The following is a 15,329-nucleotide window of genomic DNA, read 5'->3' as shown; positions in this document are numbered from 1 at the left end:
CCAGAAACTATAGAAATCAGGTGTGTGTGATATAAAAGTTTCAATGACTATTTTGTAATAATAAGAGGTTGTGTTTGATTGACATCTTGACATTTATGGCTATTGCAAACTTGACATCTATGGCATATTGCACACTACTAGTCAGAGCAAGGGTCCAGGGCACTAGCGGTGCAGAAAGGCTGAGGATCCCGACTGTGGTTAGTTCACAATGCTGTCATTCGCAGTGGCATGCCTGTCCCATCCCATCCATAGCACTAGAGTAGTGATGCCCTGGAGGTGAGTTTTTTCCTGTGCACTTTGGATAACTATTCTCTAGCCTGACCCCATCTTTGCATTTGTCGTTCTGGCTAACTATACTACGTATTCATCTCAACATACTGTTACATTACAAAACCCCATTGAATAGAGTTCAGTATGCTTAATCAGCGAGCCCCGTGAGTGCAGCTAAGATTTATATATCACAGCAGGTACAGGGGAACGGTTCTTTTCTGCAATAGCTATACACAATAATGCAGCTACTTAGAACTTATATGAACAAGGACGAGCAATACAAGAGAGAACTTCTTCTTGCAGGTGATGAAATAGCAAGAAGTCACAGTAGAGAAAGGGATGGAAAATGCTACAGCTATGTATGCGACAAGACTTGTAAGAAAACAACCCGAATTGAGACACGATGTGAACATACTACTACCCCAAGTAAGTTCTTCTTACTGAACAAGAGACACGTTAACACTGAGGGAGATTTTAAGACACTAAGGATGAGAGAAAAACATCTGTTAAATGTGAAATCCTCTTAGCAATGCCTAATGTATTTCTTATTTATTCTAACAGCCCCTCCAACCACCACAACATGTGCCTGTCACCATGAGGGAAGACTGTATATGCCAGGTAAAACAGTCAATAACAGAACGTCTGTGTGTTTCTCTAAAGGGCATCATAAACACCCCACCAGAAAAAAAAGAAAAAAGATTTTGTGGGAACTTACTCCAAGTGACCCTCTGAGCCGCTTTTCAATGCACATTCATTTTCTATTTTAAGTGGCTTCTAAGGTAATAGTAGTTTATTCAGTGGTGTAACTAGATGTAATTGGGTCCCACAGCAAATTTAATTTAGGCCCCCAAAACTTTGGCAAGTTGACCAATTCTACAAAGATATATGAAAATCACTGGGCCCCATACATTCCTCTGCCCCCCCTGCAAGTGCAGGGTCTGCTTCCTCTGTAGTTGGGCCCCTGGGTTTGTCACACTTTTCCTCTCCTGGGCAGGCTTTTAGCTTAACCGTTTTTGAAGGACCAGAGTATCAGTGACCTTCACTGTGTGAGCACCTTTTATTCACTTCCTGTATTCAGTTAACCCTTGGGTTGCTGGCTCTCAGTTGAGCTGAAGGCCTACTTTAAGCAGTCTAAAAATGCAAATATCTCTGAAACTGCTTACAAAAGAAAGTGTATGTAACTGGGGAAGAATGGTCAGAGAAACAGAGTAAGTGTAAATGTTTATCAATACATTTTTTGGCATTAGGTCCCCTTCAAAGAAATAGTAATTGGTCCTATATTAAACTAGAAACTATAGAAATCTGTTATATATGTGCATGTTTGGGTGTGATAAAACGTGCATCTTGTGTTTTGTAATAATAAGAAATTGTGAATGATCTTTGTTTGGTTGACATTTTGTCATCTACGGCTATAGCATACTTCTAGCGAGAGCAAGGGTCCAGGGCACTAGTGGTGCAGGAAGGTTAACGACCAAGACTGTTGTTTGTTTACAATGCCATAAGTCCAATTGCATACATGTCCTGTTCTATCCACAGCCATAGAGTAGTAAAGTCCCATGAGTGAGCATTTTTCTGTGGTATTTAGTTATTTTCCGTCTAACCTGCACCCAGGATATGTGCAGCTATTACTGTACAATAATGGACTTATCTCAACATACTGCTATATTAAAAAAGCCCAAGTGCTTAGAGGTCAGTACGCTTAATTTTTTGTGCCGTTGAGTGCAGGTAAAATGTATATATCACAGCAGATACAGGGGAACAGTACTTTTCTACAATAGCTATACAGAATAATCCAGCTACTTTCAACTTATGTGAATAAGGACGAGCGACTAAAGAGAGAACTTCTTCTTGCAGGTGATGAAATAGTAAGAAGTCACAGTAAAGAAAGGGATGGAAAATGCTACAGCCATGTATGCGACGAGACTTGTAAGAAAACAACCCGAATTGAGATAGGATGTGAACATACTACTACCCCACGAAGTAAGTTCTTCTTACTGAACAAGACATGCATTAACCCTGAGGGAGATTTTAAGATACTAATAGCAGGGATAGGAAGAAATGGTTAAATGAAAAGGATCTAATCTTTATATACATATGTTTGTCATAGTATATGCCATAGTACTGCTTTCTTCAACATAGTGAAAGTTCATTTTAAGGAGAACTTCCCCTGTAATGCCACAATATTTATGGGCAGTGTTAAAGTCCTGCAAAGTTGCTTAAGAAATAACAACAACGACTATAGAACCGTGACAGAAAGGTTGTGGCCAGCCAGCCGGGAAGACAGTTCTCAGTCTGGCAAAACTTAATTGCAACCTGTTAGAGGAGACCTGGGGAATAAAACAAAATGAAAAGAATAATGACACATTTCTCAGCAAAAGTCCCATTACAAAAGTACAAAGAGGAAGAAGAGGAAGCCACAATACAGTGTCCCTTTAAGATAATGGGCAGAGGGAAACAGACTCTACTTGACAAAGGATAAAATTATTTATGAATGAATTATTGTTTTGGAAATATAATATGAAGGTATTTGGATTTTTAAACCTCTATTGTTTTGGTTTTAAGAAGAAGTTCATTCTTAAATTAAGTTTTTGACATCAAAAATGAAACCATACTTATCTTACTCTGCATGTAATCTTTATCATTTATTTTCTGAAGTTATTTTATTTATTAATGTTACTATATTAGCAGCTTGCAACTGTACATGTTATGTGCTTGTTGTAGAAAATGGTCATGAATTTAATTCCACTTTGGGCACTTCCTTTAAGGGGCTTGTCATTTCTTCCCTCGACTGCATAGTTTTTCTCTGGGTATATAAGAAGAACATTCATAAAAACTATCTTACAAAGTTGCCACTAGGTATCAAATCTTATGATTTGGGTAATATATATTTAAATTGTAAAAAAAAAAAAAAAAATAAAATATATATATACACAGGTGTGGGACCCATTATCCAGAATGCTCGGGTCCTGGGGTTTTCTGCATAAGGGGTCTTTCCATAATTCAGGTCTCCTACATAAAGTCTGTTAAAAACATAATTTAAACAGTAATTAAACCCAATAGGATTGTTTTGCATCCAATATGGATTAATTATATCTTTGTTGGGATCAAGTACAAGGTACTGTTTTATTATTAGCAAATCATTTTTAAAAATCTGAATTATTTGCTTATAATGGGAGATAGGGTTTTTTGTAATGGGTTCCTGGATAAGGGGTCCAATACTTGCTATATATATATATATATATATATATATATATATATATATATATATAGCAAACCCAGGGTGGCACTCTGCTTCAGCTCTTACCTCGGGTGCAAGGTAAATGATTTAAATATCCATATATATATATATATATATATATATATATATATATATATATATATATATATATATAAAGAAAAGGGTAAAACATGAAAAATACAAATTTCCTTCACATAGATTTATTAAAATGTGAGGAGTTTGGTGATGTTTTACATCAAACACTATTCGATATCATGTTGTTAGCAATTTACAATGTTTTTATAATCTCTAACTTATTCTAACAGCAAAATCTGTGACAACAAGCCCTCCAACCAGAACACATACCACAAAATGTTCCTGTTATCATAATGGAAATGTATATATACCAGGTAAAATGGCCTATACTTTGTCCATGTGTTCCTTAAATAACTTATATATATATTTAATTTACGGGGCAGGGACCTCCTCCCTACTGTGTCTCATACCACATAGCACTTATTCCCTGTGCATTTATATATGTTTATTGTATTTATTTATTATAACATTTGTCCTCCCTATGTGTAATTTTGTATTTTGTAAGATTGTACAGCGCTGCATACCCTTGTGGCGCTTTATAAATAAAGTTATACATATATACATACATACATACATCATTCCTAATTGCATGTCTGTCCTGTCCTTTCCCCAGCTGTAAGGTCTTTGTTTTCTAACTTGTAGATGATTGTTTAATCCTATTTGCTAATTGGTTGTATGGACAACATCCCCGGAGATATCTATCTCCAGTCTTAGTACACATTTAGAACACATTCTATAGCAGGTTTTATTTATGTATTCATCTAAACTGTGCATAGCATTACACCACCACTAGTAACAATGACAATCAATCCAACTCATTTAAAATCAAACTTTTTTTGTAGGCGAGGAAGTTACAAGAAGTACAATACTTGAAAAATGCTACAAATTTGTATGTGACGGCAATTGTGGGGAATTACCTGCAACTGAGATACCTTGTAAGACAACACCAACAACTACACCAACTAAAACAACCACCAAATCAACCGTCACTACAATCAGCACAACTACTCCATGCGTGGTAAGTTCCTCTCAGTATGAAGTCACTGGCTATATTTAAGTTTAATTGCAGCACATTCAAATTTTTTTGGCTGCTACATGTATGGTCAAATTTAGCACTTTTTAATTAAATTCCTTTTTAAACATATATTTCTCTTGTAAACTGAAAAAAAACAACAACTTTTTCTTGACTAGAGTGGACAGAATTTTAGTAATTTGTAGTAGCTAGCACACACCTCTTCCATTAGAAGTAGATCCTGGAACTGGTAAGTAAAAGAAAGTTGGGAAATGGCATCCAAAATAAATTTGCTGATGCACCTTGAGTCTTTATATAAGAAATCCTGATCTTCAAATGGACACAATAGTGTAATAGCTTTTGTCAACCTGGAATATAACTTTAGGTTTAGATACTGTACATATAGGTACATATGCATTTTTTTCATACAAATATGCCCATATCCTCTATAACAATAAAATTCTTCTCCAATAAAACATTTAGCTCCACCCATGGAGCAGTAGATCTCACAGAACTGCATACATAAACAATTTTTCAATCCTCATGGTGACATTTTAATCGATAGTTGTAAACTAATTTCAGTTATTAATGCACTTTTGTGTCCCTTAGTATTTATCCAGACATCAATCCACATATACAAACCCTATATATTGTTACAGACCAAATCCAGATATACAAGAACCAATACTTTTTTGTATTTACTGGCACCTAAGCATTTGTTCAATTCTACATCACTTTGGTGTTTTTTTTTTTTAATAAAATCCTTTCATTGTTAACATTTTGGACATTTTGCCAATTAAACATTCATAACAATGAAGAACTATACTACTGAGTTCTAAACTGGAGTCTATAAAATCCTAACATATTTTTTTTGTATTTTCTGATTCCATAGCCCCATACAAGCTGGCAGATTGCTAATTGCACCAAAGCTGTATGTAATTCAGAGGGTCATCTACAGATTGTTCAAAAATCTTGCACATCTCCACCAGTGATTACCTGTGCCAACAAAATGAAGCCAATTGCTGTGCCTGATGATGACTCCTGTTGCTGGCATTGGGAGTGCCCATGTAAGTAAATATCTAAATAATTAAAAAGACCATCTCTTATGATTTAGATGTTATAACAGTTCCATTAGATGTTAGCTTTCACTATTCATAGATAGCTGTATATTATGTGGCTAACTATTGCTGTATAGTGCAGATTTATATAGGTATATTATTTTCCAGAGATTAAATGATTTATTAAAATTGTCGAGCCCAGAGACAGCAAACTATACAAAGGTCTTTCAAAACATACCAATAGAATATATTGTATGGGAAAATACTTTAAAATACTTCTCCCTGACCTTCCATCCAATCTTTGCACACTACCTCTGTGTGTGTGTGTGTGTGTGTCTATCTGTCTGTCTATCTGTCTGCGTGTATCTGTCTATTTTACTATAAAAACTCAAGTTATACAGGAACAATTAGATAATGTTTTGCTATAAACAGCTGAACAACCAGTTTACTTTGAAAAGCTAAAGACCTCTTCAGATTGCTTTCCAGGATATCTTGGTGTTGATAACCTATTAGCATATCAGATAGAGTCATAAATACAAAGTTGCCATCACGGATTTTCTTCAAAGCATTCCAGAACCAGCTAATTACTCTTAGAAATGTGTAAATGTGCTTATGGACCGTTATTACTGTGTGCATTCATATAAACATATAAAATCTTGTTAATACCATATACTGTACTTGCATAGTCCCCATAAATATTACTACAATTAAATTAGCCAGTAACAGAGTAGGCTACTGGATCCTAGCATCTTCCCTGAATGTTAAAGGACAAGGCAGATTATTAAAACCTAATACAAAGGAAGACTATAGACAAGTAAAACAGTAAAGAGGAGCAAAATCATCCTCATATAATCTGAAAAATCTTGTGCAATTAGAAGTACTCCTGGTAGACTTAATATGGCGATAGTGATTTATTAATGTAAAGTCATTTGGCCAGGTTAACAGAGGGGGAATCTCAACTGAGCCAAGTCCATGTACCAATGCTATCCACTGCTTTTTCTCTTTGTTCTGGTTTTTTTTTTTTTTTTGGTCTTTGGTCTGGGTTCTCCACTTAATTTTAGTTCTATTCTTTAATTTGATCCAGGTTTGGAAATGAAAGTTCTTATTGGTTGTCACTGGAAACTGCACTTGTCCAAGTTAGCACCTATTTTAGTAAATGAGAAGAAGAGTCTTAAACTATATTTTATTATTTCCAACTAATAAAACATGTTGGGGCATACTGTATTAATAGGTAAAGGATAAAAGGATCAAATGAATAAAGAGGCAGTACAAGAATAAAGAAAGTCAAAGAAAAACACACAAAAACACATGGAACATAGTAAAACATTAGGCAAAGTCAAAAAAGTTTAACCTCTGCATTCAGTTAGAATGCCTAATGTACATTTGTTATGAGTTCTGGAAAACAAAGAATTCATAAACATGTAACTCTTCCATTAGACCTCTGATCATTTTTTCAGGTTGCCAACTTACCTAAATTAATATTGTTCTGCAGGTATGTGTGGTGGTTGGGGAGATTCTCACTATCTTACCTTTGATGGAACCTATTATACATATCAAGGAAACTGCACCTATGTTCTTGCAGAAGAAATTGTAAAAACAGTTGATAACTTTGGCATTTATCTTGACAATTATGACTGTGGAAATATACCTGGAATTACCTGCCCACGCAACCTTACTGTACGACATGAAACTCAGGAAATTATCATTTCACACAAAACAGTTTCTCCTATAAGCTTAGAGGTAAGTAACAGCTACGATCCTTTTTAAAACACCTGGTGGCAATGTTTCCACTATGTTGCACACAGGCAAAAATGTTGGATATGGATAGTCCCACTTATCTATCCATTGGAAAAATCCTATTTAAACTCATGTGCCTAAGGGATAATGTTTTTGAGAACAAAGAATGTGACTTCCATGAAGAATATAAGAATACATATAAATATTATATATATTATTCTGCAGTCTGTACGTTACATAGGATTTTTTTTTTATATGGTATGTGGTAAGATGGTCCTTGCGCTTCTTAGAACTTTGCAGTATCCTTTCACTCAGTACTAAATTACCACTTGGGGCTTTAGTGTGGAGATGCTATTATGTGGGATAACAGGATTTTACAACATTTTTATTTTCCATCCTAGACTCATGTAAATAGAAATCTTGTATTACTTCCATATACAAAACTCGGAGTAAAGGTTTACAAATCCGGAGTGTATTTTGTAGTTGAAATACCAGAGCTGCACACCATTGTCACTTATGATGGTTTGACCTTCACTGTAAAGTTACCATATGGAAAGTTTTTTAACAACATACATGGACAATGTGGTAAGTAATAGCATTAAAAATTGTATAATTTTTGCTGATCTTTTTCAAACATTGTGTCTTTTTATTGTTAGTTTGCTTCTTTACTATATTAGTAATAGATTATTTTATATTCCTTTTCTCTGCTACAAATTGTATAAGAGCATCAAACAGCAATAATACTGTGGTAAAATGTTTTTGGTTTGCTTTTTAACATTTTATGATGTTTAGGAATTTAGTGTTTGTAATAGTTTCTCAAACACAGCCATTTTCTGCAAGCCTCGATATGGGCCACACTGTGAATGTGTGATATAGCTATCAACAGTTTTGTGCTTGGTGTTTGCATGGTGTTTGGAAGATGCCTCAGTAAACGTCTTTCCTATATGAGCAGAACTCATTGTTGTGTGGAACTCTTATTTGCCACTATTATATATGAAAATTAAATAACAACATTGTAAATGCTGGTTTATTAAGAGTGTGCATTTGTTTTATTAACTTTGGCATTTTCCAATATTGTGGGGTCTAAAAAAATGGTAACAATTTCATTGTTTTATCTTAGGTACTTGCACCAACAACCAAGCTGATGACTTAATGATGGCTAATGGTAAAGTTACAACTAACACAATAGCTATGGCTGATTCTTTTATGGTGCATAACCCACTCAAGCCTCATTGCAAGAGAATTCCTCCAGTACACCCTACAACAACTCCAACTTGCAAATCTTCTGTCTGTGATCTCATCATGGGATCGTAAGTATTATTTGAATTATTTTTATGAAATGCCTAAAGAATTTATAAAATAATAGGATAATTTTTATTGTGAAACATTACTGTGTACAGAAAATATCTTGCCAAGATTTCTAACACACAACCATGTCTAAATCCAACCTGTAACATATAACTTAAAATCTATCTCTATTAAATTTATGTCTATTAAATTTATGTCACTTAGAAACAAAAACAGTGCTTGTATTGGTGTTTAGGAAGCCTACCAGCTGTCATTTGGTTCTTAAGGCAACCAAGAACATTACCTTTCTGCTCTCTCTACATCTCTCTAGCAATTCAGATATTCTATGAAAGGGTATTATTTCAGTTAATAAATTGTTGAGGTTGGGTATAACAAAAATAGCATAAAAAAGAGAATAATTGCTGTATTTTTCCTAGCCCATTGCCCATTTTGAAAACAGATGTTGTAAGATGCTAAATTAACTCTCCCTAAACACTAACTATTTATCTTATATAAATTCCATTTCACTACAAGGAAAAAATCAGGTGATAATATATGAAATTTGGATTCATCTTCAAATAACATAACTCTTATTGGGCTTTCTTGTTCACCCAGCTTATACCAAACATGTACTTGTATCATGGTTTCCTCTCCCAGGTCGAGAGGGAAACAGTTGAAGGTAAAAAGAAAAGGATTAAGTGGAAGAGATAGAAAGATGGAGAAGTTGGAAAATGAGGGAGTAATGTCAAATTTGAGGAGGGGCAAAGCGAAGAGATATTTGAAACTAGCTAGGACAAGTAAACAGAGAAAAAAGGCCATTAAATAGGAGAGGAAGGAAGAAGATTTAGAAGGAAAACTTTTCTTAGATTAGAACTGTGTTCTATAAATCGAGAAAAGGCTCACTCCATCATGTTTAACCTTTTCTAGTATGCCTGCATAACTGGGTGGAGTTTTTATTTTTTCAGAGGGATGCAAAAAACTTTTCTGATACCACTCTAGTTTGTCTCACAGGGGAAAAATAATCATCCAATAGGGCTACTTTGTACTAAGAGTCAAATTCAGAATTCCTGTATATTTTTACTTTCTACCCTGTAGTATCCTGGAAATAAGTTTCTAGATTTCACCCAACCTTTTGCAAGATTCTCATTGCACCATTGTAGGGGATACATGGAATTTGCCATCATAACTTATGTACATAGACAAATTTTCTTTGTAAATCTTCAGGTTATTTGGAATGGTTGAACTTTGATCTTTTTTCAACCCAGCTTAACTATGTCATTATTAGAAAAAGAAAAAAATCATGTTTAAAGGAACAGTTCAGTGTAAAAATGAAGCTAGGTAAAATAGACAGACTGCGCAAAATAAAAAAAATATTTGTAATTAGTTAGTTAGGCAAAATAAAGGCTGGAAATACAAAATATAAAGGCTGGAGTGGACAGGTGTCTAACATAGTAGCCAGAAAATGACTTCCTGCCACCAGCTCTCTAACCTGATTTTTTTTGGGGGGGGGCACGTGGGACATAACTGTTCAGTTTGTGAGCACGCAGGTTAGATTCAAAAGCAAACTAACTGAACATTTCCCATATGGCCTCCCCTCAAGTCACTGATTGGTTACTAACTGCTAACAGCTTAGAGAGCTATAAAGGAAGAAGTAGTGTTCTGCTATTATAAAGGCTCCAGCCTTTATAGTTTACATGCCTAACTATATTGAAAACATTTTGCACAGTCTACCTATTTTACCCAATATCATTTTACAGTGAACTATTCCTTTAATTACCATTTAGCTTTGCAAGCAATTTTAAGTACTTGATTCCAAGTTTGATTTCAGCTATGAGGGTTTTGTATTTTGTTCATAGTGCATTATGTTTTACCTATAAATATGCAATTTATTTCTATATCTCAGTCATAGTTTGCGGATAGAATAACCTTTCAAATTTGCAGATGAACTAATTCTTTGTTGGTTTTTATTTAAAGGGTTTTCCAAAAATGTCATGAAATCCATTCACCAGAACCTTACTACAAAGCCTGCCTTGTGGACAGTTGCAATAAGGCCAACTCACACAAGGAATGTACAAGTTTACAACATTATGCTTCAATCTGCGGTGATCAAGGTGTCTGTATTCAGTGGAGAAGCCATGCCCCTGTTTGTCGTAAGTTTCTTATTCTGTTCTTATTCATTAGGTTAAAACTCATCAATAAATAAGAATCTACTTAAAATTAAGACCACTAATAAATCTTTTTTTTTTTGTTCTAGCATTTACTTGTCCTTCTAACAAAGTGTATGATGCATGTGGCCCGGCTCTCCCCAAAACCTGCCAAACTACGTAAGTAGCCATTCCTATGCAAAAGATTCTGTAAAAATAGTAAAACCTTCAATTATTATAATTGTATAATACTGAAATATTAGATTGTAAGCTCTATGAGGTAGGGACCTTCTTCCTTCTCAATAGCTCATTTACATCCACAGACTTGCACTTTTCCCCACAGCGAGTTGCATCTTAAACCACTTTCTTTTAAGGTACTTGCATCCAAATATGCGCTGCACAGTTGCTTAGAGCTTTGCCCAGTGCCTAGTCCATTCCCACCTTACATTCTGAGTTGAGTGCTGCTGCACCTATTGATACACAGTGCTGGCCAAACCCTGGCACTGCCGTTGCCTCTGGAACCAGGCGGTAGGTCCAGAGATCCCTCAGAGCCCTACATGAATTGAAGCAGCTCACAGACGTGACTCACATGCCAAACACCAGAACTGAAGTGAATACCGGAAGTGATGCCAGACAGACTGTGAAAATATTCAGCACAACTATGTCAGATATACAGCAAAGTTCACATGCAGTTGCATTGGATAAATTTGCATAGAACACAGCATGCATATGTCAGAGGTGCCGACTAATAGAGCCCACACACCACTTGGGGAAAACAATAGCATTTTTTTTTTTAAAAAAAAGGCCCTGACAGCAATAGGCTGCCCTCACCAGGAGGGAGCTCCTGGTGTGGGCAGCCATGTTGTGACACTCACATGCGCATAATGAACAGTTTCATAACTTGCTTATTATGTGCATCTGGCATCTGACATAGGAGGGCGAATCACAGCCACCACTTCTACATGAGGCACATGTGCATAATGAATGAGCAGGGAGACAACATGGCCACCTGCACTGGGAGCTTCCTCCCAGTGCAGGCAGCCTAGCAATAGCTGGGTTGTATTTCTGAAAAAAAAAACTATTTTGCCCCCAACTGGAGTATAGGCTTTATTAGCCCGCAACTACTGGTGGGGGAAACAAATAGATGATTATAGGTGCACTTTAAAACCCTTTTCAATACTTAGCAACAGAAAGACACCAAATAATTCTTACATGTTCCTAACTGTTCAATAGCAACAAAGGTAACACATAAAGCATGCAATTCTTAATGAGAGATAGTAGGAAAAAAAAACAATATACCTCACATTTGTTGACCAATGTATCCACTGTCTTTTTTTATCCCTGCAATATAAAAGGTTATGTTATATTATAGAACATGGATAAGCTTATGTTGAATACCTTATGCTGCATAGTACACTGATGAGTTTAAAAACAAAGTTAAATAACAAAATATTGCCATGGCTTATGTTCTGCAAAAAAAATTGCCATAATGCATATTCCTGGGCCCAGAGATGATTGCATTTGAATGTCATTTATTATAGAACTTTTTCATTATATAGTACAGTACTCTATGTATCCACAGTGTTTGAAAGCTTTTAACATATCAGCTGTATTACTGTAAAACAAAATTAGCAAAGAGTTATATTAAAATTATTCCACTCTACCTAATGATTTCATTAGTAGTTCTTGGGTGAGAGGAATCAGATTTGTGCCCTTTGTTGTCTTAATGCATATCCCATCAAGAGCATTAATCCACCAATTTCCTGTATTTTAATGTAAAATGATCTACCTAATTTCTGAATATATGTGTTTTTTTAGGCCAACAGATGCAAAAGAACTGAAAAATGACAAACGTGTTGTGGAAGGCTGTTTCTGTGCCAAAGGCAGCATGCCATTTAGCATGGCAATGGATACCTGCGTAAGCGAATGTGGTGAGTATATGTACTGAGGTTTTATCCAGGCAGGCTAACCAATCTACAGGACTATACAATAAACAATAGGGATTATTTATTATGTGCAATCCACCATGGTTTTTATCCTTTGTGCCTGGCTATAAAAACTGCAAGTGAGCCCCCAATAAATAATACACTGCATGTATTTGGCTGTATTCAAAAGGGGCAGAGGGAAGCATATAGACCTTGTTCCCTTACATGTGCCTCATTTAGATTTTAAAATTTATGGAGTGCTAATGGGTGCCGTCCACAAAAGGGCCCTGCATTGGGCAGTACTGATTCTTCAGCAAACAGAGCTATAAAACTCCCATGACCTTTACCCAAGCCTCTAACTTGGTCACTCCACCAGGAATTTACTAATTTGAGTGAGAGTCTCATACTTACTTATAGTAGTACAGTAGTATACAGTAGTACTACTGTAGTATCTAAAGCAGTAAGATTGAGTGTAAAAAATCATAAAAGTATGCTCTCTATATGTATAACACAAAAACATATTTTGCTCATAAATAGATTTACCAAAATCCCTTCTTATTAAAATTATATTAATAATTCAGTTAAATGCAAAACTGCATGCTCCAGAACTTTTACCATAAACACATTTTATTTAATTTTACCACAGTTTTGAAAAGTTTTATACTGTTTTATTTTTTTTTCTTGCAATACATATTGAAATGACACTATGAAGATTAATATGAGATTTTTTTGTTATAAATAAAATTCCTTTTTCTAACTAATGTTGCACATGGATATTCCTTCATTCTTATGAACTGTTTCTTGTTTCTTCCAGGATGTGTTGGGCCAGACAATGTTCCCCGCAAGGTATACATTTTTGGATTTACATATAAGAAAATAAGCATGGGTTTTTTATGGACATATGCCATCAGTATAACTATATAACTATATATGGATATCAACCTTTCTGTTTTGCTGAGCTAAGTTGTAACTAGTGATGAGCAAATCTGTCTCATTTTGCTTCACCGAAAAATTTGGGAAACAACTTTTTTTTTTGCATTAAAGATGTTTCTTCATGGCAAAAACTGGTGAAAATCACTAATCCATATGTTGTTATACATTTTCCATCTGTTTTCCTGTTAATTTGAAAAGCGCTCCTTGTGTTTACTGTATTCAGATTACAAAAAAACTGTGCATGGTCCTCTTATATACATTTACTTAATCTGCTCATATGAATCAACCTGTGATAAGAAAATGTTTACCCTGTTGATGGATGGGGTTATAAGTGTTAAATGTGGTTCTTTCTTTGCAGTATGGAGAATCCTTCCAATTTAACTGTGAAACCTGCATATGTTTGGAGGGTGGTAGTGGAATAACCTGCCACAGACAGCAGTGCCATAATGCAAGAAAAGAAAAGTGTACTCGGGAAGGCTTCTATCAAGTGACTGAAATCAGTCCTACAAACAACTGTTGCGAAGAAACTGTATGCAGTAAGTATATAATACATCTTTTTCCTGTTATGTGCACTGATAGAAAATATTTGACAAATGTTCTCTTTTTTTTCTTTGCGTAATGAAGGAAAATGTAATTCTAAGCAACTGTAAAATATATAATGAAACACTGTCGAAATTGTGTACAAATAAACTCAAAGCAGTTTCTGTCTGTCCTTTGCTATTGCCTACTCAGTTTGCTAGATGACAATGTTCTTAAAACAATGTATCAAAAATCAATTCTCCTCCAGTCATGAATCCAGTTTCTTTTATTTATTTCTTTATGTTCTTACTTTTTCAGTTATATGTGTGCAATTTGCAAATCAGTGCAACTTATATCAAATTCATACCAAACCAATATGTTTACAAAAACTGATTTTTTTTTTTAATAATCTTGTTTAAAGGATGTGACCCACATCGGTGCTCACGTACCTTCCCTAAATGCGGAACTGGATTTGAACTTAAGGGGGACATCGAGGAAGGCCATTGTTGTCCTACTTATGCTTGTAGTAAGTTTGTTGTAATGTGAATGCATACAACTGAATGTAACTGAACTTGATATCTTTGGAGTCAACTAAATATACAACAAATAGAAGATTCTGGAATGGAGCAAAAAACACTTTAATCCATTTAGCAGAGGTTTTTGAGGGCTTTCAGTTTAGAAGGAGGAATAGAGTAAATGTAGGGTGAGGGAGAGCAGTGGATGAGAAAGCAGAGAAAATGTTGGAAAAAGTGAGTGATGTCCAATAAAGAGGTAAGGTAGGGGGTGAAACTGGGTAAAAATAAGGGGAAGATGTATGGGGAATGGAGGAGACTTCTGTGAGAATGGGACCATAGGGAGAAAATGACAGAACATTTTGAGCACAGTTGGAATATGGAGAGAAATTTTGTGGCTGAGGAAAAGCAGTGGAGAAACAGGAGAAATAATGTTGAAAATTGGTGAAAAGAATGTGTTGGTGGGGGAAAAAGTGGGTAGGAATGTAAAGAAAATGCATGGAGAAGAGTGTGGGATTTCTTTTAAGAAATAATTTTCTTGCATTATCTAACATGTATTTATGTTAACTTTAATAGAGTGTTTAAGAGAGCGGTGGGACAGTTTTATGGTTGGGTTAAT

At 35.2% G+C, this 15,329-nt stretch overlaps 1 protein-coding gene across 1 annotated transcript in view; it reads left to right on the top strand.

Annotated features, from left to right (window-relative positions):
- Nucleotides 1-15,329, top strand: part of LOC101734651 (mucin-2) — a 763,939-nt gene that overhangs the window by 9,718 nt on the left and 738,892 nt on the right. The window contains exons 13-14 of the mRNA XM_031900600.1: nucleotides 574-696; nucleotides 832-888. Of these exons, the coding sequence (XP_031756460.1) occupies nucleotides 574-696; nucleotides 832-888 (180 nt within the window). The remainder of the gene's footprint in view (nucleotides 1-573; nucleotides 697-831; nucleotides 889-15,329) is intronic.

This window comes from Xenopus tropicalis, chromosome 4 (genome assembly GCF_000004195.4).
Source record: "Xenopus tropicalis strain Nigerian chromosome 4, UCB_Xtro_10.0, whole genome shotgun sequence".
Taxonomy (NCBI): Eukaryota; Metazoa; Chordata; class Amphibia; order Anura; family Pipidae; genus Xenopus; species Xenopus tropicalis.
Note: the sequence above shows the minus strand (reverse complement) of the source record. Positions and strands in the feature narration are given on the sequence as shown.